The sequence below is a fragment of the Alosa sapidissima genome, chromosome 13 (genome assembly GCF_018492685.1).
Source record: "Alosa sapidissima isolate fAloSap1 chromosome 13, fAloSap1.pri, whole genome shotgun sequence".
Classification (NCBI taxonomy): domain Eukaryota; kingdom Metazoa; phylum Chordata; class Actinopteri; order Clupeiformes; family Clupeidae; genus Alosa; species Alosa sapidissima.
Genome location: NC_055969.1, coordinates 17,712,248 through 17,737,124, shown reverse-complemented (window position 1 = coordinate 17,737,124; position 24,877 = coordinate 17,712,248). Strand labels below are relative to the sequence as shown.

General features: G+C 40.3%; 2 protein-coding genes across 2 annotated transcripts in view; both read left to right on the top strand.

The window, feature by feature from the left end:
- LOC121680526 overlaps positions 1-20,692 on the top strand; it is a 28,270-nt gene extending 7,578 nt beyond the window's left edge. Inside the window, exons 28-78 of the mRNA XM_042059929.1 lie at positions 84-329; positions 425-621; positions 731-914; positions 1,000-1,165; positions 1,279-1,403; positions 1,489-1,797; positions 1,945-2,148; positions 2,260-2,385; positions 2,493-2,663; positions 2,758-2,862; positions 2,942-3,037; positions 3,147-3,278; positions 3,368-3,384; positions 8,477-8,690; positions 8,792-8,935; positions 9,018-9,174; positions 9,280-9,307; positions 9,444-9,561; positions 9,650-9,742; positions 10,077-10,140; positions 10,225-10,323; positions 10,409-10,512; positions 10,594-10,732; positions 11,086-11,204; positions 11,313-11,462; positions 11,556-11,726; positions 11,818-12,118; positions 12,222-12,289; positions 12,375-12,462; positions 12,647-12,764; positions 12,864-12,987; positions 13,092-13,228; positions 13,391-13,646; positions 13,759-14,001; positions 14,090-14,266; positions 14,352-14,497; positions 14,617-14,707; positions 14,786-15,175; positions 15,264-15,509; positions 15,604-15,800; positions 15,910-16,093; positions 16,182-16,347; positions 16,435-16,559; positions 16,645-16,953; positions 17,101-17,304; positions 19,438-19,563; positions 19,674-19,844; positions 19,939-20,043; positions 20,123-20,218; positions 20,352-20,483; positions 20,574-20,692. Coding sequence (XP_041915863.1) covers positions 84-329; positions 425-621; positions 731-914; positions 1,000-1,165; positions 1,279-1,403; positions 1,489-1,797; positions 1,945-2,148; positions 2,260-2,385; positions 2,493-2,663; positions 2,758-2,862; positions 2,942-3,037; positions 3,147-3,278; positions 3,368-3,384; positions 8,477-8,690; positions 8,792-8,935; positions 9,018-9,174; positions 9,280-9,307; positions 9,444-9,561; positions 9,650-9,742; positions 10,077-10,140; positions 10,225-10,323; positions 10,409-10,512; positions 10,594-10,732; positions 11,086-11,204; positions 11,313-11,462; positions 11,556-11,726; positions 11,818-12,118; positions 12,222-12,289; positions 12,375-12,462; positions 12,647-12,764; positions 12,864-12,987; positions 13,092-13,228; positions 13,391-13,646; positions 13,759-14,001; positions 14,090-14,266; positions 14,352-14,497; positions 14,617-14,707; positions 14,786-15,175; positions 15,264-15,509; positions 15,604-15,800; positions 15,910-16,093; positions 16,182-16,347; positions 16,435-16,559; positions 16,645-16,953; positions 17,101-17,304; positions 19,438-19,563; positions 19,674-19,844; positions 19,939-20,043; positions 20,123-20,218; positions 20,352-20,483; positions 20,574-20,594 — 7,899 coding nt within the window. The 3' untranslated portion in view covers positions 20,595-20,692. The remainder of the gene's footprint in view (positions 1-83; positions 330-424; positions 622-730; positions 915-999; positions 1,166-1,278; positions 1,404-1,488; positions 1,798-1,944; positions 2,149-2,259; positions 2,386-2,492; positions 2,664-2,757; positions 2,863-2,941; positions 3,038-3,146; positions 3,279-3,367; positions 3,385-8,476; positions 8,691-8,791; positions 8,936-9,017; positions 9,175-9,279; positions 9,308-9,443; positions 9,562-9,649; positions 9,743-10,076; positions 10,141-10,224; positions 10,324-10,408; positions 10,513-10,593; positions 10,733-11,085; positions 11,205-11,312; positions 11,463-11,555; positions 11,727-11,817; positions 12,119-12,221; positions 12,290-12,374; positions 12,463-12,646; positions 12,765-12,863; positions 12,988-13,091; positions 13,229-13,390; positions 13,647-13,758; positions 14,002-14,089; positions 14,267-14,351; positions 14,498-14,616; positions 14,708-14,785; positions 15,176-15,263; positions 15,510-15,603; positions 15,801-15,909; positions 16,094-16,181; positions 16,348-16,434; positions 16,560-16,644; positions 16,954-17,100; positions 17,305-19,437; positions 19,564-19,673; positions 19,845-19,938; positions 20,044-20,122; positions 20,219-20,351; positions 20,484-20,573) is intronic.
- Positions 7,395-24,877, top strand: part of LOC121680848 (myosin heavy chain, fast skeletal muscle-like) — a 121,908-nt gene continuing 104,425 nt past the window's right edge. Inside the window, exons 1-2 of the mRNA XM_042060396.1 lie at positions 7,395-7,412; positions 7,605-7,646. The gene's annotated coding sequence lies outside the window, so the exon portion shown is untranslated. The remainder of the gene's footprint in view (positions 7,413-7,604; positions 7,647-24,877) is intronic.

Below are 24,877 nucleotides of genomic sequence, written 5' to 3'. Positions count from 1 at the left end.
TTATATGTTTACCCTCATGTTATCTTTTAAACAAACCAACTTTCAATAAAGTTTTTGCTGCTAATGGGCATTTTCATAAACAGGGAAATCTGGAGAAGATGTGTCGCACCCTTGAGGACCAACTCAGTGAAACCAAGGCCAAGAGTGATGAGGCTGCCCGTCAGGTCAATGACCTCAGTGCACAGAGAGCAAGACTTCAAACTGAAAATGGTGAGCTTGGCCGCCAGGTTGAGGAGAAAGATGCTCTTGTGTCTCAGCTGACCAGAAGCAAACAGGCCTTCACTCAGCAAATTGAGGAGCTGAAGAGACTGAATGAAGAGGAAGTCAAGGTACTGATACCTGTGCATGAAATAACAAACAATGGCAGTATGTGGATCACTTTATTTGAAAGGTTTTATAAACATCCGTACTTGGTAACAAACAGGCCAAGAATGCCCTGGCCCATGCTGTTCAGTCTGCACGCCATGACTGCGACCTCCTGAGGGAGCAGTTTGAGGAAGAGCAGGAGGCTAAAGCTGAACTGCAGCGTGGCATGTCCAAGGCCAATAGCGAGGTTGCTCAGTGGAGGACCAAGTATGAAACTGATGCCATCCAACGTACTGAGGAGCTTGAGGAATCCAAGTATGTGTTAAAGATGCAACAAAGTGAATTTGGATGTTAATTAAAACCTTGAATTTTCTTGAGGAAAATCCATCATGCCCCTCTGACATTAATCTGTTTGTATTTCCAGAAAAAAGCTTGCCCAGCGTCTGCAGGAGGCTGAGGAGCAAATCGAGGCTGTCAACTCCAAGTGTGCCTCTCTGGATAAGACCAAGCAGAGACTCCAGGGCGAGGTTGAGGATCTCATGATTGATGTAGAGAGAGCCAATGGTCTAGCTGCCAACCTTGACAAGAAGCAAAGAAACTTTGACAAGGTATTATCTCCAACACCATTCAAATGTGGAATGTAGGTAAAAGCGTAGTAAGTATAATCTTCACAGCAAAAACTGTTTCTAAAAGGTCCTGGCAGAATGGAAGCAAAAGTACGAGGAGGGTCAGGCAGAGTTGGAGGGTGCCCAGAAAGAGGCTCGTACTCTCAGCACTGAGCTGTTCAAGATGAAGAACTCCTATGAGGAGTCTCTTGACCACCTGGAGACCCTGAAGAGGGAGAACAAGAATTTGCAACGTGAGTCAAATCAACCCAATCCATATCCCAATCAAAAATATTTAAATATTGTATTTTTAAAACATCCAGATAATATTGTTTACTATAATATCCTGGAATATTCATGTTCGCAGAGGAGATCTCGGACCTGACTGAGCAGCTTGGTGAGACTGGAAAGAGCATTCATGAGCTGGAGAAGGCCAAGAAGTCAGTTGAGACTGAAAAGTCTGAGATCCAGACAGCCTTGGAGGAGGCTGAGGTAGAAATTCAGGCGGGCTTTTCTACACAGTGAAAAACTAAAATGATGATGTTATATTTTAAAATTCTTAATTTTCTTTGTTTAGGGAACTCTCGAGCATGAGGAGTCCAAGATTCTTCGTGTCCAACTTGAACTCAACCAGATCAAGGGTGAGGTTGACAGGAAACTTGCAGAAAAGGATGAGGAGATGGAGCAGATCAAGAGGAACAGCCAGAGGGTGATTGATTCCATGCAGAGCACTCTGGACTCTGAGGTCAGGAGCAGGAATGATGCCCTAAGAATCAAGAAGAAGATGGAGGGAGACCTCAATGAGATGGAAATTCAGCTGAGCCATGCTAACCGCCAGGCTTCTGAGTCCCAGAAACAACTAAGAAATGTGCAGGGTCAACTCAAGGTCAGTTATAGAATGAAGTAGTACAAGGGTTCTATGTGATCTCATCTAACCACCATAACTATTTATTTGACAAGTATGTCCATAAAATATCCAAACTGTCTATTGGTAGCATGACGTCTCTTTTGTCAATCCATGTTTTTCTGTTAGGATGCCCAACTGCACCTTGATGATGCTGTCAGAGGACAAGAAGACGGGAAGGAGCAGGTTGCCATGGTGGAGCGCAGGAACACCCTGATGGTGGCTGAGATTGAGGAGCTCAGAGCTGCCCTGGAGCAGACAGAGAGAGGCCGCAAAGTGGCTGAACAGGAGCTGGTTGATGCCAGTGAGCGTGTTGGCCTCCTGCACTCTCAGGTGGACATATAGTTTTTTACCTCGCATAAAATAATTCTTTCCATTGTTTCCACAGTATTTTCAAAGGATTTTTACTCATTTAACATTTAACAAATTATTTCTGAATATTAGAACACAAGTCTGATTAACACCAAGAAGAAGCTTGAGGCTGACCTGGTTCAGGTCCAAAGTGAGGTTGATGACATCGTCCAGGAGGCTAGAAATGCTGAGGACAAGGCCAAGAAAGCCATCACTGATGTAAGTAGTGCTATCTTTTTCTTAATTCATACATAGCGTATTAAACATGTGAACTTTAAGGATATGTTTTCATGCTACCTTCCATAAACAATCATGCCGTCATCTAGGCTGCCATGATGGCAGAGGAGCTGAAGAAGGAGCAGGACACCAGTTCTCATCTGGAGAGGATGAAGAAGAACCTGGAGGTCACTGTGAAGGATCTGCAGCACCGCCTGGATGAGGCTGAGAATCTGGCCATGAAGGGTGGCAAGAAACAACTCCAGAAACTGGAGTCCAGGGTGAGTGGCTAAACTTGGGTAAGATGAAAATTGTTCAGAATGTAATGAATAAAATGAAGACCGAGTCTGAAATGAAAATGTTGTTCATGTAAAGGTTCGTGAGCTGGAAGCTGAGGTTGAGAATGAACAACGACGTGGTGTTGATGCTGTCAAGGGAGTCCGCAAATACGAGAGGAGGGTGAAGGAACTCACCTACCAGGTACAAACTTTATTTAACCACTATTGAAATACATTTAACTTGAGGAGTACAACAATTGACAGATTGGTTTTCTTTTCAGACTGAGGAGGACAAGAAGAATGTCACCAGACTGCAAGACCTGGTTGACAAGTTGCAGCTGAAGGTCAAAGCCTACAAGAGGCAGGCTGAGGAAGCTGTAAGCAGTCTCTTATATTGCCTTTATGGCCAAATGTCTTGCCTTTCATATTAATAGAAAAATACTTAAGCCTCTGTGCAACTCATCAAACATATTTGCTTATTATTAGGAGGAGCAAGCCAACGGTTACCTGTCCAAGTTCAGGAAGGTTCAGCATGAGCTAGAGGAGGCTGAGGAGCGTGCTGACATTGCTGAATCCCAGGTCAACAAGTTGAGAGCAAAGAGCCGTGATTCTGGAAAGGTAAATCAAATTTACCATATTTCAATGTGTTGTAAGTCATCATATGTCACTATTCAATTACATTAAATTTCTCAATTTCTCTGTCTTAGGGCAAGGAGGCTGCAGAGTAAATCCTGTGAAATCTTCTGCCTTGTCACTCAGCTGGATTAATATCCTGATTACTGTGGCTATTTTGTAACTACTACGTAATAAATGTATCTTCATTATTCTGTATATGAGTTCATTGTTTTTAATGTCAGTTAGAATTTGCTTATTTTGTAACATCTTGTAACAGACCAACTCTATGTTTGAGCCTGTACAGCAGGATGTCATGGTCAATGGTGTCAAATGCAGCACTAAGATCTAAAATGGAGTCTAAAACTAAAATGGAGCAGGAACCAGAGTCAATGCAGAGCAGAATTTCATTGTACACTTTCATTAGGCACACTCACTGCTGTGGATAGCTGTAAAACTAGATTGGAATTTATCTAATGAATTAAAACTGTTTAAATATGCTGTGAGCTGCTAGAAAATCACTTTCTCTAAAAAGCCATTTTGAGATAGGTCTAATTTTCCAAGTTGCTTGAGTCAAGGGAAGGCTTTTTAAGGAGAGGTTGCACAGTTGCATGCTTGAAAGTGGATGGGACAACACCAGTGGCTAGTGAGCTGTTTACTAGATGTAAGATTCAAGATTTTGTTTAATGTAATTCCAAAAAACACTTCAGGAAGTGCAGTGTAGAATGAAATTACATTGCATAGGACCACCATAAAAACAGACATAAAAACACCATCAGCAGTTACAAGAATGCAATTATAATTAAATAAATATGATGTAGTAAAATATATAAATAAGGTAGCTTGCAATTAAATATGAGAGATGTAGAAATATACTGTGCATACACATATCCCACACATACATATATCATATATCACTATATCAATATTGCCAAAATGAAAGGATAGATAATGGAAAAGATATCTCTGAAGAGCTGAGAAGAAATGACATCTGAGGGGCAGTGAGTGGGATTCATCCATGAGACTCCCTGAGACAGCTCAGAGGAAGAAACTGGTACAAAGTGCTGAAGATGGCTGCTAATGGGGGGTTGAGATTGTGCAGGGTCAAGAGTAGAACTAAGGATATTGGCTCTTATTGAGTCAATGTTTTGAATAAAATAAATAAAAACAATGCTCACAAGGTTCATTGGAGCTTTTAATAGTGAGGGCAGCATATCCGATATCAGCTATTCTGATAACACCCAAATCTGCTTAGCCCTCTCACCCTATGCAATTACTAAGTCAGCATTTTATCATTTAAGAAATATTGCCAAATTGAGAAAATGTATGTCAAATGATGATGTAGAGAAACTTGATTATGCATTCATTTCTAGCAAAGTTGGTTACTACAATGATCTTTTTACAGAAATTCCAAAAAAGACTATTGGCCGGCTCCAGATGATCCAAAACTGTGCAGCCAGAGTCCTAACAAGAACTAAACAAACAGCAAATATCACCCCTGTGATTAGTCTATCAGTCTTCCTGTGAGCTATAGATTTGATTTTAAAGCCCTACTTCTAGTTTTTAAAACACAAAATGGGTTGGCCCCAGACTACATTTAGGATATGATCCAACTATAGTCCTATATGGCCGCTTAGATCGCAGGTGAAGTGCTTATTTGTAAAATCCACTGTTAGAACAAAACATGGTGAAACAGCTTTTAGCAGCTATGCCGTCAAACTATGGGATCAACTTCCAGAAGACATTAAAAATGCTCCAACATAAACCAAACAGTTTTATGATTCTTTTTGCTTCATCACATTGCCTCACTTTTATGTATTTTTACCTAATTTATGCTTCTCACTTTTGTTTATTTATACTACTTAATATTTTATTATATTTCACTTTTATGCTTATTAATTAAGCTTTATTAATTATTTTTACTTATTACTATTTTATTTCTTCTGCTGTTAGTTTTTACTCTTTTAATGTTTAAATACCTTTATGCCTTATGTTACATTTTATTTCATTCTGATTTTAAACTTCATATCATTTAATTTAATAGATTCTTGTGGTTTTATATACTTTTTTATGCTCTCTAACATTCTTTATTATCTACTGTTTTGTATTTTATTGTGAAAGACATTGAATTGCACCATGTATGAAATATGCCACAAACGCCTCATGATGGCTACGACACTTTGCTCAATGAGTGACATAAATGGCTCTTTGCCCATCATTTGAAATGAAATCCTGTATATACTGTTTTAGACCATTAGATCTTGAGAGAAAAAGCCAAATAGCAATTTAATCACTAATGAAGAATAAACAATTATCAAGATGTGTGTCAGTTTATTACACGGCTCTTCACAATGCAAGTAGATTGACTTGAATGGGATTTCCCAAAGTTCTAGCGGTCATTATTTTCGAGGAAAGGACCTCTGAAAAAAATAATGACCGCTGTCAATGGTAACGGAGTTTGTGCTTCTTTCATATCATTACGCAAGGATTGGAACTTCATTCAAATGTGAAAGCAGACAGTCTCTCATTTTTTCTCACCGGAAGACACACAATGCTTTGCTGTTTTGCATCGTCACCCTGTCGGTACTACTTATGACGCTTTTAGCTGATACAATCTGTAGTAGAGTACCCGAATGGTGAAGGAGAAATCAGGCCGAGACAGCAAGTTTAAGAGGGCCCACAGTGTTTTACTTAAAATGTGACAAAATGATCAAAAATACATTCCATAATTCCTATTGACACTGTCGCACCCGATGTGAGGTAAAATGAAAATGACGAACAAAACATTTAACAGACACAAATCTCTCAAATCTTTCAAACCCCTTCATAGAGAAAAGTCAGCGTTTAAATGGTCAATTAACTAAATACTTCAGCCAACACCGGCAAAGTCTAAACATCTGCAAATGGCACACCGTCCCTACCTGGCTGACATCTAAAGCAAACCTCATGACATCGAACTTACCATAATCAATCATTAAATACTAATCAAAGTGTGATGTGCTGCTGAGGCGGCACATCGTCACACAATCAGTGGTGCCTTCAAACTACACGGAACACAATATAATCGCATAAGAAATATGACAGCATGGTGTTTAAACTATACAGCTGGAGGCTGGTTGCACATATTTGGAGAGCCACCCATCAAAACACCCTAATAGGCCAACATGGTTAGCCTAGAAAAGATTAACAACTATTTATATAGTGTCACAAGGTTGAGAAAGAACACAGAATAAATTATAGTTTCTTATGATTTGTGATACCCACTTTTAAGCTTCAATTTCAGCTTCTTTACTGTTATGTTGTGCTTTTCGTAATGCAGTGTGTCCAGGCATCTAGAGGGCATATAAGAAATCTGTCACTGAACACCAGTCATAAAACTGCTGTGCACTTCACTTTTGGAATGATGCCCTAAAATGTACAAAATGTCTAAGCATGAATGTTTGGTGGGCATAAATAGAATTCAGCATATTAATATCTGAAGGACATATTAATTACATTTATTTATTTCAAGGAGCTTATAAATCAAAGGGAAACAACATTTAGTATGTTGATATTTACAAACCATACAAATTGGCCATAAAAGGAAAATTGCATAGGTGAACAGACTTACTGTATGGGGCATGGCATTACCCTTTAATTAGAATATACTGTATGATAACAATTGCATTTGTATCAATACTATCAAAGTATAGGCCAACTGTTCTAAAGTATGTTGAAAAAACATTATGGAAAACATTGCTCAATGTGCCCCTACCATTAACTTCTTATTCCAGTTTTTTCTGTTCAGTTAAAAATAGCCACTTACTGTAGTTTACCATAATGAGCATCTCCAGATATCAAATGTTTTTGCAATGTTTTAAATCCTAATATATTCCATAAATGAATTGGTTAACATACACACAAAATCATTTCACAAGTTGAGTCACAAAGACGGAACATATTTTAATTATGGCCCTTACTTTGAGGTGAGAAACCTCTTTTACTGTTGTGTGTGACAGGTTGAGATGATGTTTAAATAGATCCAAACACATCAATCAAACACACTTTGCCTTATTAGAGCTCTGCTTAGTTGACAGAATACGGCCAATATAAGGAGGGCTGTGGAGGGCTGCAAAAGGCCAGGGGGGGTTCAAGTGCACAGTAAGTCATAGGTTGCTTTCACAGACACAGGCCGACAGGAGGCAGCTCCTCCTATTACTGAATGTGTGATGGCAGACTGCATCTCCTCATCTCTAAAGCTTGGAACGAAGCATGGACTGCTGAAATGTATGTATTTACATTACATTTATTTCTATAATAAATACTTGACTTTGTATATTTTGTCGTTTTTAGATACTCAACTGAGGAAAATTCATCTTGTTGTGGGAGGAAAAGGTAAGGCACTACGTCTGATTTATCTGAACATTTAACAGGTTAAAACAAGCCTTCAAGTAAACAAAATGTTTTAGGAGGAATTTACTAATTATTTGTATGAACACAGGTGCTCCATTCAAGGCCTAGTTTATATAAACATATTCAATCTTTACAGCAGATTGTGTCCAATCAATGACCTGGAGATCTGATCTGGATCTGGACCATAATTCATTGATATCTTACTACATACAAAAGCTTTAACAGGGTAATGGGGAAATTTGAAAAGTTATCATCGTCAGTTAATATGTTCTTCTAAAAACAGATACTCATGTATATCTCTCTAAGCAATAAGCCACTCGAATCCATAGGTTACACTGATTTTAGAACAGCTAAGGGGGGTTTCAGGCACTCCGCTTGCATGTCATGCCTAACAAGGCATCTTGGCTGTTCTAAAATCAGTGTAACCTACAGCCTCTTAGGGTTTATTGCTTAAATAAATAACTTCAGTAGTTTGCATGATGTGTTTTGGATGTGTGTGTATATTCAACGTGTATATCAGAATGACGATGATGGGATTACATTTCAGGACAATAAAACAGTAAATAAATCGGCTCCAATATTATTTAGATATCAAAAGACTGTGTTGTATTTAACTTTTTAAAGATTTGTACAGTTTGAGTACCCTATGTACATTGATAAGCTCCATATATGGAAGTATGGCAAACAACTGTGGTTTTCCAAGTTTTGCCCCTTTGACACTTTATTTGCAGTACTGTGTCTGTATATGTCTGATTATGAAAAGCCTTTTATGTCGAAACTGTCTGCTCTTCATGTTTATGATTAATGCAGTAACCAGCAACCATGGGGGACGGTGAAATGGCCCAGTTTGGCGCAGCTGCCATTTACCTTCGTAAGCCTGAGAAGGAGAGAATTGAGGCCCAATCCAAGCCCTTTGATGCAAAGACTGCTTGCTATGTGGTTGACAAAGAGGACTTGTACGTCAAGGGTACAATAAAAAAGAGGGAAGGAGGCAAAGTTGTTGTTGAAACGCTTGAAACCAAGGAGGTACTTTAGCAAGGAAGTTAAAATTGTTCTAAAATGACATTATAACAGAAAGTTTCTTGAATACATCTCTTTGTTAAAGCTGTTTAATACATTGGTTTTAGGAAAGGACAGTGAAGGAAGATGAAGTCTTCCCCTTAAATCCTCCCAAATACGACAAAATTGAGGACATGGCCATGATGACCCACCTCAACGAAGCCTCCGTCTTGTATAACCTCAAAGAGCGTTATGCAGCATGGATGATCTACGTAAGCATTATACTTTTCACCAAATAAAAAAAAAAAAAAAGGAAAAGCTGAAAAAACAATCTTCTTTATTTCTTCATTCTAGACCTACTCTGGACTTTTTTGTGTCACTGTGAACCCCTACAAGTGGCTCCCCGTATACGATCAAGCAGTGGTGAATGCCTACAGAGGCAAGAAGCGTGTGGAGGCCCCTCCCCACATCTTCTCTGTCTCTGACAACGCATTTCAGTTCATGCTTCAAGGTATGCTTTCTGTTTTTAAAGCCAACACTGAATGATATTGATACATTATACTGTATATTTTATGTAAAATAAATCATTCATGTCAATCTCTATTTTGCCCCACAGACAGGGAGAATCAGTCTGTCCTGATCACGTAAGTGTCAATGCATCCCTTAAAACTTTTTACAGTTTTAATAGAGGGCTAACTCTTTGCATCATCTTCTATGTACTCTTCTGGTACACTTTGTAATTGTGATATAGGAAATTGCAATATATTCTGTTTAATACAGCGGAGAATCTGGTGCTGGAAAGACTGTAAACACCAAGCGTGTCATCCAGTACTTTGCAACAATTGCAGTGTCTGGTGGCAAGAAAGCAGAGCCACCAGCCAGCAGTGGAAAAATTAAGGTATAGGACCTCTTGCATATTTATAGGCTAATTATCACATAGCAACAGAGACATGAACTTAAGTAACAATGTATCTATTGACACCCAGGGCTCTCTTGAAGACCAGATCATTGCCGCCAACCCACTGCTGGAAGCTTATGGTAATGCCAAGACTGTGAGGAATGACAATTCTTCACGTTTTGTAAGTTTAGTTTCTCATCTAATCTCTCACATGATTTTTTGTTTTTAGATGAAATCAACTTCTTATTTTCTTTTAACTCAAACTGATCATGTACTTCGTTTTATTTCTATTAGTATCTCTTTTAAAAAAACATCCTCCGATTTCTACTTAAACCTCTATTATCTTTTACTTTTTGTATTAGTAGAGGCAGTATGTATTGTTACTCTTAGGTCTATTACTGAATATTTGAATATTTATTGAATACTTGAATATTTTCCTCATGTCTAACCAGCTTTGGTTAAAAGCATCAGCTAAATGAATACATGTAATAATGTCAAAATGTAATTTCAAACAGGGTAAATTCATCAGAATTCACTTTGGCACTTCTGGAAAACTGGCTAGTGCTGATATTGAGACTTGTAAGTATAATTGTTCCAAGTAGAAATGCTCTTTTATTGCCTTAAATGTATCAAATTAAAATACATCCTTCCCCATGTAAAAAGACCTGTTGGAGAAGTCTAGAGTGACATTCCAGCTTCCTGATGAGAGAGGCTACCACATCTTCTTCCAGATGATGACCAACCACAAGCCTGAAATTATAGGTAAGGTTAACATATTCATCAAACCTTACCAAAAATCAATACATTCAATTCTGAATTTGTAAAATATTTTTTTTAATCTCGACAGAAATGTCCCTCATCACTGCCAACCCCTATGACTTCCCAATGTGCAGTCAGGGTCAGATCGCTGTGGCCAGCATTGATGACAAAGAGGAGTTGGATGCCACAGATGTAAGTCTTCCAATAATGGGTTTTCCCCCCTTCAATTTCTTAAAGAAAGCTTTAAAATAATCAAATACTTTATCATTACAGGATGCCATTGACATCCTGGGTTTCAGTAATGAGGAGAAAGTCACCATTTACAAGCTGACTGGTGCTGTGCTCCATCATGGCAACATGAAATTCAAGCAGAAGCAGCGTGAAGAGCAGGCTGAGCCTGATGGCACTGAGGGTAGGTTACGGCACTACTGAATCAGTCAGTTCTAGTAATAACTACAAGGTAGTCTTTTTCATTGAGAACATTTTATTATGTTAAGTTAAAGTTTAAGCAGACACAAACTGGCAATGGCAGATAATAAAATAATGTACAAAACGATGGTCACTCTGATAACTTCATGTTTTTGTGATTTATTTATAGTGTTTTAACCTACACTATCTTGGCCAAACTTTTTGATTTAGGGAGAGGAGATTTATGTGGACAAACTTGTTTCATATGCTGTCCCAAATTAGTTTGGAGTGTGGAGTATGAAAAAGTTTTGATCGCTATAAATTTCAATAAATGCTAGACTGTTGCCTTGATTTTAGATGCTGACAAAGTCGCTTACCTCCTGGGCCTGAACTCTGCTGACATGCTGAAGGCTCTGTGCTACCCAAGAGTGAAAGTCGGAAATGAGTTTGTCACCAAGGGTCAGACTGTACCACAGGTACTATTTTAGATTTCAGATCCCATGAAATGATCTGCTTTTATCTTATAAGCATTTTACTTTTTGGTTTGAATATAGCATGACCATTGCTTTGATATTCTATTTCAGGTCAATAACGCAGTGTCGGCCTTGTCCAAGTCCATCTATGAGAGGATGTTCTTGTGGATGGTCATCCGTATCAACCAGATGTTGGACACAAAACAGCCAAGGCAGTTCTTTATCGGTGTGCTGGATATTGCTGGCTTTGAGATTTTCGATGTGAGGATAATTTAACACATTTTTTTCACTCAAAGAACAATGTAATATAATTTTAGTTGGGGACATTCATATTCCATTTTTTTTCAATCACAGTTCAACAGCATGGAGCAGCTGTGTATCAACTTCACCAATGAGAAACTGCAACAGTTCTTCAACCACCACATGTTCGTTCTGGAGCAAGAGGAGTACAAGAAAGAGGGAATTGTTTGGGAGTTTATTGACTTCGGCATGGATTTGGCCGCTTGCATTGAGCTTATAGAAAAGGTTTGTTTTAATTAATTTGTTTAAATTGTGAAGTACTAGATTCATTTTATAACATAATGACTTCTTTTAAAACCACAAATATTTTTCACAGCCTATGGGTATCTTTGCCATCCTTGAAGAGGAGTGCATGTTCCCCAAGGCCTCTGACACCACTTTCAAGAACAAGCTGTATGATCAGCATCTTGGCAAGACTAAGGCCTTTGAGAAGCCTAAGCCTGCTAAAGGCAAGGCTGAGGCCCACTTCTCCCTGGTGCACTATGCCGGCACTGTGGACTACAATGTTGGTGGATGGCTGGACAAGAACAAGGATCCACTGAACGATTCTGTTGTGCAGTTGTACCAGAAATCGGGAGTAAAACTCCTGCCTGTCTTGTACCCACCTGTTGTTGAGGGTAACAACAAAACACTATACAAGTCTAAAAGCTAATGCAAAAATATCCTATTTAATTTATATATATGTATACCTCCATTATTGAATAATGTGTATGTCAACAGAGTCTGGTGGTGGTGGTAAGAAGAAGAAGAAGGGTGGCTCCATGCAGACTGTGTCATCACAGTTCAGGGTATGTATATTAAACCAATAACAAACAAATAAATCATCTAAATGAAAGGTGAGAGGATGTTTTCATTGCATTCTTATCTCAACAGGAGAACTTGGGCAAACTGATGACCAACTTGAGGAGCACCCATCCTCACTTTGTGCGTTGTCTAATTCCAAATGAAATTAAGAAACCAGGTAAAAGGTGTTTGGTATACTGTAAAGATGTCTGCATTATTCATGTATCACATTGTGAATAGAAGATCTCATGACATGTACTTGACAGGTTATATGCAGAACTTCCTGGTCATCATATTATACATGTCATTGCTCTAACTCTTGTATCTTGTATTGAAAAATACACATCTCTCTATATTAACAGGTCTCATGCAGAACTTCCTGGTCATCCACCAGCTCAGGTGCAATGGTGTACTTGAGGGTATCAGAATCTGCAGAAAGGGTTTCCCAAGCAGAATCCTATATGGTGACTTCAAGCAAAGGTGAACTGAGAAAGCCAATGAAATATTACACATATTCAATACTGCATTTATAGAGGAGAAAAGTAATAATGTATATGTACATGTATTTATTCTGTCCAGATACAAAGTGCTGAATGCCAGTGTGATCCCTGATGGTCAATTCATTGATAACAAGAAGGCTGCTGAGAAGCTGTTGGGATCCATTGACGTTGATCACACCCAGTACATGTTTGGACACACAAAGGTAGATAAGTTTCATGCAATCTATTATCTGCTTGTCACGAGTACAAACAAGAGCTAAACTTTTTCTGTGTCAAATTCATGCTGATATTTTACTTTATATCTCAGGTGTTCTTCAAAGCTGGTCTGCTGGGTACCCTTGAGGAGATGCGAGATGAGAAACTGGCTACCCTGGTCACAATGACTCAGGCTCTCTGCCGTGCATACCTGATGAGGAGGGAGTTTGTCAAGATGATGGAAAGGAGGTAATTGTTTTATTATTTTATTTTAGAGCTCATAAGTCTTAAAGATTTCTATAGTTTGAATTGTATCACTTGTATAGTCCTATCTCACTTGCTACCCATTTCATGTAATCATAGTTTAATATAGAAGGTTTAAAGATAAAATTCACCACCTTTCTTGTATAGGGAGGCTATCTACACCATCCAGTACAATATACGCTCATTCATGAATGTCAAGACCTGGCCATGGATGAAGGTTTACTACAAGATCAAGCCCCTACTGAAGAGTGCTGAAACTGAAAAGGAGCTGGCCAACCTGAAGGAGAACTATGAGAAACTCAAAGATGTCCATGCAAAGGTTGAGGCCAAGAAGAAGGAACTCGAGGAGAAGATGGTGGCTCTGGTGCAAGAGAGGAATGACCTGGCACTGCAAGTGGCATCCGTAAGTGTATATATTGTACCATTTTATGTTCACAATCATACCACTACCCAGTCTCGGCATTGTGTTTTCAATACAAATCAGATGTCATGCTTCTATCTTATATTTACAATAGGGAAATGAGGGTCTCAATGATGCGGAGGAGAGGTGTGAGGGTCTTATCAAAAGTAAGATCCAGCTTGAGGCCAAGCTCAAAGAGACAACTGAGAGATTGGAGGATGAAGAGGAAATCAATGCTGAGCTGACTGCCAAGAAGAGGAAACTGGAAGATGAGTGCTCTGAGCTCAAGAAGGACATTGATGATCTGGAGCTGACTTTGGCCAAAGTGGAGAAGGAGAAACATGCCACCGAGAACAAGGTTTGGATTTCTAAAGGGCAGATCACGTGTGTTGTAAATAAAATATCATAGTTACACTGTTTACTAATTTAAAACTATCTGTGTGCAGGTCAAGAACCTAACTGAAGAGATGGCCTCCCAGGATGAGTCGATTGCTAAGCTAACAAAGGAGAAGAAAGCCCTCCAAGAGGCCCATCAGCAGACTCTTGATGATCTTCAAGCAGAGGAAGACAAAGTCAACACTCTGACCAAATCCAAGACTAAGCTTGAACAGCAAGTGGATGATGTAAGTTCTTAACCAACAGGAGTTTATAAAAATTCTACATTTGATACTTTTTCCCACATGTTCACCTCAAACTTCAAATTGGCAGCTTGAGGGTTCCCTGGAGCAAGAAAAGAAGCTCCGTATGGACCTCGAGAGAGCCAAAAGAAAACTTGAGGGTGATCTGAAGCTGGCCCAAGAGAACATCATGGATCTGGAGAATGACAAGCAACAGTCTGAGGAGAAGCTGAAGAAGTAATGCATGATTCCACTGAGCAACACCATTTATGCAAACTTTTAATCTAAATACGACTAAACACTTACACTTTTGTGTAAGCGTTTGCTAACATTTATTTTACTTTACTGTGACATAGGAAGGACTTTGAAACAAGCCAACTTCTTAGCAAGATTGAAGATGAACAATCGCTGGGTGCTCAGCTGCAGAAGAAGATCAAGGAGCTTCAGGTTTAATTATTCTCTAGCGAATCAAAATCTGAGCTTTTTAGCAATTTTCTGTCTTACCAATATTCTTTTTACCAATAGGCCCGCATTGAGGAACTAGAGGAAGAGATTGAGGCTGAGCGTGCAGCTCGTGCCAAGGTTGAGAAGCAGAGAGCTGATCTCTCCAGGGAACTTGAGGAAATCAGTGAAAGGCTTGAGGAGGCTGGTGGTGCTACTGCTGCTCAAATTGAGATGAACAAGAAGCGTGAGGCTGAGTTCCAGAAGCTGCGTCGAGATCTTGAGGAGTCCACCCTGCAGCATGAAGCCACTGCTGCAGCTCTCCGCAAGAAGCAGGCCGACAGTGTGGCTGAGCTGGGAGAGCAGATTGACAACCTCCAACGTGTCAAGCAGAAGCTTGAGAAAGAAAAGAGTGAATACAAGATGGAAATTGATGATCTCGCCAGCAACATGGAAGCTGTTGCTAAAGCTAAGGTTGATGAGATGTTTACCCTCATGTTATCTCTAAAACAAACCAACTTATAATGAAGTTTTTGCTACTAATGGGTATTTTCATAAACAGGGAAATCTGGAGAAGATGTGCCGCACCCTTGAGGACCAACTCAGTGAAACCAAGGCCAAGAGTGATGAGGCTGCCCGTCAGGTCAATGACCTCAGTGCTCAGAGAGCAAGACTTCAAACTGAAAATGGTGAGCTTGGCCGCCAGGTTGAGGAAAAGGATGCTCTTGTGTCTCAGTTGACCAGAAGCAAACAGGCCTTCACTCAACAAATTGAGGAGCTGAAGAGACTGAATGAGGAGGAGGTCAAGGTACTGATATACTGATGCACCAAGAGAAAACAAATTGGATTACATAGAACACATTATGTGAAAGGCTTTAACACTCTCACTTGTTAACAAACAGGCCAAGAATGCCCTGGCCCATGCTGTTCAGTCTGCACGCCATGACTGTGACCTCCTGAGGGAGCAGTTTGAGGAAGAGCAGGAGGCTAAAGCTGAACTGCAGCGTGGCATGTCCAAGGCCAACGGCGAAGTTGCTCAGTGGAGGACCAAGTATGAAACTGATGCCATCCAGCGTACTGAGGAGCTTGAGGAGTCCAAGTATGTGTTAAAGATGCAACAAAGTGAATTTTGATGTTAATTAAAACCTTGCATTTTCTTGAGGAAAACCCATCATGTCCCTCTGACATCAATCTTTTGGTATTTTCAGAAAAAAGCTTGCCCAGCGTCTGCAGGAGGCTGAGGAGCAAATCGAGGCTGTCAACTCCAAGTGTGCCTCTCTGGATAAGACCAAGCAGAGACTCCAGGGTGAGGTTGAGGACCTCATGATTGATGTGGAGAGAGCCAATGGTCTAGCTGCCAACCTTGACAAGAAGCAAAGAAACTTTGACAAGGTATTATCTCCACAACACCATTCAAATGTGGAGTGTATAGTAAAAGCTTAGTAATTATAAGCCTCACAACAAAACCTTTTTCTAAAAGGTCCTGGCAGAATGGAAGCAGAAGTACGAGGAGGGTCAGGCAGAGTTGGAGGGTGCCCAGAAAGAGGCTCGTACCCTCAGCACTGAACTGTTCAAGATGAAGAACTCCTATGAGGAGTCGCTTGACCACCTGGAGACCCTGAAGAGGGAGAACAAGAATTTGCAACGTGAGACAAATCAACCCAATCCACATAATTTTAAAACATCCAAACAATATTGTTTACTATAATATCCTGTAATATTCATGTTTATAGAGGAGATCTCGGACCTGACTGAGCAGCTTGGTGAGACTGGAAAGAGCATCCATGAGCTGGAGAAGGCCAAGAAGACTGTAGAAACTGAAAAGGCTGAGATCCAGACAGCCCTGGAGGAGGCTGAGGTAGAAATTCAGACGGGCTTTTCTACACAGTGAAAAACTGAAAAGATAATGTTATATTTAACTATTCTTAATTTTCTTTGTTTAGGGAACTCTTGAGCATGAGGAGTCCAAGATTCTTCGTGTCCAACTTGAACTCAACCAGGTCAAGGGTGAGGTTGACAGGAAACTTGCAGAAAAGGATGAGGAGATGGAGCAAATCAAGAGGAACAGCCAGAGGGTGATTGATTCCATGCAGAGCACTTTGGACTCTGAGGTCAGGAGCAGAAATGATGCCCTGAGAATCAAGAAGAAGATGGAGGGAGACCTCAATGAGATGGAAATTCAGCTGAGCCATGCTAACCGCCAGGCTGCTGAGTCCCAAAAACAACTGAGAAATGTGCAGGGTCAACTCAAGGTCAGTTATAGAATGAAGTAGTACAAGGGTTCTATGTGATCTCATCTAACCACCATTACTATACATTTGACAAGTATCTCCATAAAACATCTGAACTGTCTATTGGTAGCATGACAACTCTTTTGTCATTCCATGTTTTTCTGTTAGGATGCCCAACTGCATCTTGATGATGCTGTCAGAGGACAAGAAGACGGGAAGGAGCAGGTTGCCATGGTGGAGCGCAGGAACACCCTGATGGTGGCTGAGATTGAGGAGCTCAGAGCTGCCCTGGAGCAGACAGAGAGAGGCCGCAAAGTGGCTGAACAGGAGCTGGTTGATGCCAGTGAGCGTGTTGGCCTCCTGCACTCTCAGGTGGACATAATAATAATAATAATAATAAGCTTTATTTGTATAGCATACACAGAATGCAGCTCAAAGTGCTTTACATTTGGAGCATGTAACACAATAATAGTCAGTCTGTCATTATCAATCACTTTCACTTTTCTTCATTGCTTTGGCCGTTTATGATCCAATCAGCAACATATCAGAAATATAAGAAATAACATGTAACACAGTTATTAGAGTCAGTCATTCCCCTTTGTTGCTGTGGCCGTTTATAATCCAATCAGCAATAACATGTAACACAGTTATTAGAGTCAGTCATTCCCCTTTGTTGCTGTGGCCGTTTATAATCCAATCAGCAACATATGAGAAATACTATTATACTACTATGGATATATAAAGGCTTTGCTGACAAATGCCTAGGCTAACAAATGCTTAGGCCCTGTTGATGCGGACTCCAAGCAGCCAGCCTTAGCTTGTTCTTAGCATATGTCGCAATTTATTTGACTTTATACACAGACATTCAAGACTGGCAGCCTTAACCCTTTACCCCCCACAAACACGTAATATGGCAACTGTGGCAAGGAAAAACTCCCATATTTCAGGAAGAAACCTTGAGCAGAACCTGACTTAATAGGGGGAGCCCATCTGCTTCTGGCTGGCTGCGCCCTCCCATGGCAGTAGATGTAGAATAATATGAAAAAGTAGTCTACAGGTATGTTTTCAGATCTTTTTTAGAAATATTTATTGAACTCGCCTGCTTGATGTACAGAGGCAGGGTGTTCCATAGTTTTGGGGCATAATGGATAAAAGCAGCTTCTCCACTTTGCTTGTGGAGCAATTTGGGTACAATTAAAAGATTAGAATTAGATGATCGAAGTTTCCTTTGTGGTTGATGATATTAAAATATCATCATGATATATGAAGGTGCTATGCCATTCAGAGCTTTGTAAGTAATTAGCATAACCTTAAAATCAATTCTATAGGAAACAGGGAGCCAGTGCAGTTCAGCCAACACAGGGGTGATGTGTTCTCTTTTCTTGGTCTTAGTTAAAAGTCTAGCCGCAGAGTTCTGTATGAGTGCCAATTTCTTTAGAAGTTTTTTTGGGAAGACCAGTGAAAAGTGCATTGCAGTAGTCTAACCTGCTAGTGATAAAGGCATGAATTAGTTTTTCTGCATCTTGTTGAGTTAAAATGGCCGCACTTTGGCAATGTTTCTCAGGTGGAAATAGGCTGTCTGAGTAACTTTACTGATGGGGCTTAAAACTCAACTCTGCATCTAAGATGACACAAGGCTTGTTACTTTTGGTTTGACCTGGTGCGCCAAGTTCCCCAGATTACTAAGAACAATGTCTCGCTTTGGTTTTGGTCCAACCAAAAGTACCTCTGTTTTGTCATCATTTAGTTTCAAAAATGTTTTGCTCATCCACTGATTAATGGAGGTTAGGCATGCAGTGAGGGAGCAAAGGCCATCTGGGTTAGTTGGCTCCACAGAAATATACAATTGGGCATCATCTGCGTAGCTTATGATGTTTCCCAACGGAAGCATAAATAGGGAAAAGAGCAGGGGACCAAGGCAGCTCCTCTGAGCCACACCAAAAGGCAAGTCATGTTTTACAGACACATGATCTCCTAGACTGATATAACAATCTCTGCCAGTAATGTAGGTTTGAAACCAGTTTAGAACATTATCAGAGAGACCCACCCACTTCGCAAGGCGGTGAATTAGGATGCTATGATCAATGGTGTCAAATGGCGCACTCAAATCTAGAAGAATAAGGATTGAGACTTTGTTTCAGTCAGTAGCCAGTCTAAGATCATTGACTATTTTTACTTGAGCCGTTTCTGTGCTGTGATATGATCTAAAACCTGATTGGAATTTTTCAAGGATACTGTTTTCGTTGAGGAAGGTATTTAACTGATTACAAACAACTTTTTCAAGTACTTTGCTCAGGAACGGTAGGTTTGATATAGGCCTGTAGTAGCTCAGATTAGTATGGTCAATATTCGACTTTTTAAGTAAAGGTTTCACAACAGCGGTTTTAAAAGCAGTTGGACATATACTTTTTTACCTCACATAAAATCATTCTTTCCATCGTTTCCACAGTACTTTCAAAATATTTTTCATCATTTAACATTTAACAAATTATTTCTGAATGTTAGAACACAAGTCTGATTAACACCAAGAAGAAGCTTGAGGCTGACCTGGTTCAGGTCCAAAGTGAGGTTGATGACATTGTCCAGGAGGCTAGAAATGCTGAGGACAAGGCCAAGAAAGCCATCACTGATGTAAGTAGTGATATATTTTTCTTATTTCATCCATAACATAATAAACATGTGAACATGAAGGGTATGTTTTTTTAATGCTACCTTCCATAAACCATCATGGCGTCATCTAGGCTGCCATGATGGCAGAGGAGCTGAAGAAGGAGCAGGACACCAGTTCTCATCTGGAGAGGATGAAGAAGAACCTGGAGGTCACTGTGAAAGATCTGCAGCACCGCCTGGATGAGGCTGAGAATCTGGCCATGAAGGGTGGCAAGAAACAACTCCAGAAACTGGAATCCAGGGTGAGTGGCTAAACCAGGGTGAGATGAAAATTGTTCAGAATGTAATGAATAAAATGAAGACCGTGTCTGAAATGAAAATGTTGTTCATGTAAAGGTTCGTGAGCTGGAAGGTGAGGTTGAGAATGAACAACGACGTGGTGTTGATGCTGTCAAGGGAGTCCGCAAATACGAGAGGAGGGTGAAGGAACTCACCTATCAGGTACAAACTTTATTTAACCACTATTGAAATACATTTACCTTGAAGAGTACAACGATTGACAGATTGTTTTTCTTTTCAGACTGAGGAGGACAAGAAGAATGTCACCAGACTGCAAGACCTGGTTGACAAGCTGCAGCTGAAGGTCAAAGCCTACAAGAGGCAGGCTGAGGAAGCTGTAAGCAGTCTCTTATATTGCGTATATGGCCAAATTAAATAAAGCTTTCATATAAATAAAAAAATATCTGTATAGGTTTGCTTTAGAACTTAAGCCTCTGTACAACTCATCAAACATATCTGCTTATTATTAGGAGGAGCAAGCCAACGGCTACTTGTCCAAGTTCAGGAAAGTTCAGCATGAGCTAGAGGAGGCTGAGGAGCGTGCTGACATTGCTGAATCCCAGGTCAACAAGTTGAGAGCAAAGAGCCGTGATTCTGGAAAGGTAAATCAAATTTACCATATTTCAACGTGTAAGTCATCATACGTATGTCACTACTCAATTACATTAAATTTCTCAATTTCTCTGTCTTAGGGCAAGGAGGCTGCAGAGTAAATCCTGTGAAATCTTCTGCCTTGTTATTCAGCTGGATTAATATCCTGATTACTGTGGCTATTTTTTAACTACTACATAATAAACATATTTTCATTTCATCATACTGTATATGAGTTCATTGTTAATGTCAGTCAGAATAATTTGCTTATTATAGGATACAGAGATTGTCAAAGTTATTATTCCCCCCCCCCGTCATTGAACAATGACGAAGTCGAACATATAAGCATAGTTCATATTGAAAAAACATATATACAATTTGGAACTGTAGCTTTTCCCCACCACAGTTTTTTAATGCCATCTAATCAAGGGTGTAGGTTTGGTCTCAGCTTTGGTGGGAACACATCCCCAACTCCTGTTGTCACGATATCAACATTATTGTTTCAATACCAGCAAGTGAAAAATCTCGATTTCGATACTTTTGGCCGTCTTTTTGATACTTTTGTCGTCCTTTTGCGATTTTTAAAAAAAATATTTGGGTTATTGTTATTACTAATAGCTAAACATATTTAGTAATTTGAATACATCATATTGATATTTAAATGATAACATTTGTGGTCTGTAAGTCTAATTGAGTGCCTGTCACTTTAAGAGGAACGTAACACAATTCAGTCTCACAGTTTTAGGCTAGTGGAAAATAGTTCCGCATAGTGCAGGGATATGTAGATTCAATTAATCTTGTTGCTATGTCATTGGATAAAATTAATGTTCAAATAAACAAGTCAAAGTCAAAGAAAATCTTTCTGGGATGAGATCATAGATGAGATAAGTGTCTCGCAATGTTCATTTCTATGAGTATGGAAATGTACCATAGTTTATGTTTTATTTCTTTGCATTGTGCAGGCTACATTCACAAATACATTAGCCTACATAAACAAAAGGAACAGGAAAACGTCTCGGATCCATTGTTTATTGTAACTGCAACATTGGTAGCCCAATTAACAGTCAGTGACATGGTGACTTTTATTCTGTGCTTTATGTGACTGCGCGGCACACCCTTATTTAACATGATTCCTAACCTTGGTTGAACGATTACAGAAGCTAGGTTTAGCTGTGGCAATATCCTGGGTAATATCCTAACAGTTAATGCTATTTTCCACAGTAAAATCTGCATTTGAAAGCCTGGTCACCAGTTGCCAGTTTGTATGGCTAGTTACTTTGCCTATTAGACTCTGCATAATGAAAAAGCTTTAAATGTTCCTTTTCTTCTTTGGTGGCACAGCTGATCTACAAAGCCCCAAAAGGGGCAAAATGTGCATGCTGAAGGGCAAAGGGAATATTACAAATCTTTCACACTGGCCTTTTAGGGTTATGTATTGGTAGACATCCCTGATCACTTATACCAACACACTCGCTCAGTTTTCTGCCAATGTCACCACAAAGTGAAGCAGGCCTATGCTATGCTTTGACGCTGTTGTGCGTGTCAGATAAACCCCCTTCGGTTTCAGCCAATCAAATGACAGTGTTTCTTTTACTGTCGTCCTGGCCGTCGGAATAGCACAAAGGAGTTCTCTAAAATATTGGTGGGGACATTTTTGTCATCTCAAAATATTGATTAGGACTAGTGTTAATTTCGTCAGACGAGACGAGAGGAAATATGTTCGTCAACAACCTTTTTTTTCATGACTAAGATGAGACGATGACGAGACGGCAGTAATGTCCTGAAACACTGACTAAGACTATCTTAAGATGCATTATTGTTGACGAAAAAAGACGAGATTAAAATGTTTTGCATGAAATAAAAACTAAGATAAAATCTCTCCCAAAATGAGAAGACAGAATATCTAGCTGTTAGGTTTTCAAAATATTCCGAATGAGTTCATACGCAACAGCTTTCCTGTAGGCTAGTCTACGTGCTGTTGCTGCAACCCTGTGGCTGCAACACGAAACTACATGGAACAAGAACTGGAGATTTCAGCCAGAGTTAGCAAGATAACTACTTACGCTTTATGCCACAATGCTACATACCCAGAAGTTGAAGCTTCTCTCATACAAATTAACATCCCCCAGAATGTCCATACGAAAATGTTCATCAATGTTCAAAATGTCAACTATTTAACTAGTTAGACTGATGATGCAAAGTTTGCTAGCAAGTAAGCTAATATGGAAAGTTCGCTAGCAAGTTAGCTATGGCTAAGATGGAGAGTCTGTTTGGGGAATGTGTTGTGTTTGGGCGCATATCGCCATCTACTGTAGCGAGGCGGAGTAAAACATTAATACTTTGGCCTACGACAGTGTTTCTCAAACTTTTTCAGTTTCAGGACCACTTAACTAACCCTAGCTAAAAAAAAAAAAGATTAGACCTACTTCAACAGTAGCCTATAATTAGTCTACACAATCGGCTTACACACTGAACCACCTTGCTTATTGTCTTTGCACTTTGCTTATTGTGTGGATTCATACTGTATGATTTAAACTGGCATATCTTACATAGACAGTGTTGCAGAACTGTTTGGATTTACATACAAGTTGGTTCAATATTGCAAACAACTCATCTATATTATATTTTACCACGTCTGCTCGCGGACCACTTGGGATAGCTTGCGGACCACCATTGATCCCCGGACCACGCTTTGAGAAACACTGGTCTACGAATATGACAGTGGTCTAGTCAAATCTTTTACTGTCTATGGTCAAATCCCAGCCGAGCTATAACTGTAGCTCGACTTACCTGTGCATGTAAACATACTGACTGACAAAAAAATCAGAATGAGTAATTATAACAGACGAGTAGCCCTGTGGACACACAATATTGTTGGAAAATTGAGATGTGTGAAACACTATTTGACTCAAATGGTAATCAGAAATAATTTGTTATAAAAAAAAGACTAAAATGTGTTGACTAAAACTGACTAAGACTAAGATACCTTTAGTTTTCTTTTGACTAAAGCTAGACTAAAACAACAACACATTACATTTATATAGCGCTTTTCTCGATACTCAAAGCGCATCACATGGATGGGGGGACCTCACTAGTAACCACCACCAATGTGTAGCACCCACCTGGGTGATGCACGGCAGCCATTATGCGCCAGAACACTCACCATACACCAGCTTGAGGTGGAGAGTGAGGGAGTGTATGAGCCAATTACAGTGGGGGATGATTAGGGGGCCAGATTGAATGGTTGGGAATGGTTGGGAATGGTTGGGAATTTAGCCAGGACACCGGGGAACCCCCTACTCTTTGCGATAAGTGCCATGGGATCTTTAATGACCACAGTGAGTCAGGACCTCGGTTTAACGTCTCATCCGAAGGATGGCATCTCCTACAGTGCAGTGTCCCCGTCACGGCACTGGGGCATCGGGATCGATCTTTTTTGGCCAGAGGGAAGAGTGCCACCTACTGGCCACCCACCAACACCACTTCCAGCAGCAACCTTAAGGTTACTCACGTAACCCCGGTTCTCTGATAGCATGAGTGAGGTATCTCACTATGGGACACGCCCCCTCGCGAGTTCCCCAGAAGCCATTATTTCATTACGCCAGCCACCATTGGCTGGACGACTGACGTATGCGACGTGGAGGAGGTACTTCCTCCTCCCTTATATTCTACGGCGCAACGTCATTGCTTCAGTCTAGCTAACCAACCTCTTCTCGCCACCGGCAAGGAGGGTGGTCTGGTGAGATACCTCACTCATGCTATCAGAGAACCGGGGTTACGTGAGTAACCTTAAGTTCTCTTTCAAGCATTCATTCGGTATCTCACTATGGGATATCGTGACTCCCGGATTGCCAGACAAGCTTGCGATCCCCAACAACATCAGTGCGCCCCCGGCGTCCCAGTGCCTAACACTGAATGTGCCAAAGTCGGGGCAGTGACATCAAGTCTGTAAAACCTGACAAACGTTGTCGGGTTTGCCCAACACGCTGCCAAGCATACATCCTCTATGGGGAAGCCCTGAAATAAAGCCCATGATGTCGACATTCCTCGAGTGGAATGGGCTCGTAAACCGACTGGGGGTTGTAACCCCTTAGTCGTATAGGCCAGGTCAATAGCCGCCACAATCCATTGTGATAGACGCTGCTTAGTGAGCGGTCTACCCAGATGTGACTTTGCACAAGACACAAACAGCTGTTCCGTTTTCCTTAACTCCGCTGTTTTGTCCACGTACGCACGCAACGCCCTGACCGGACAGAGCGCATTCAGCCGCTCCTGCTCCAGGGAGGCGAAAGGCGGTGGGTTAAACGCAAATAGTTCAATCGGCCGAACCTTCGGAATGAACGCTGGGTTGGATTTTAATACAACCCTCGAGTCACCCGGGAAAAATTGCATACAGGCTGTATTC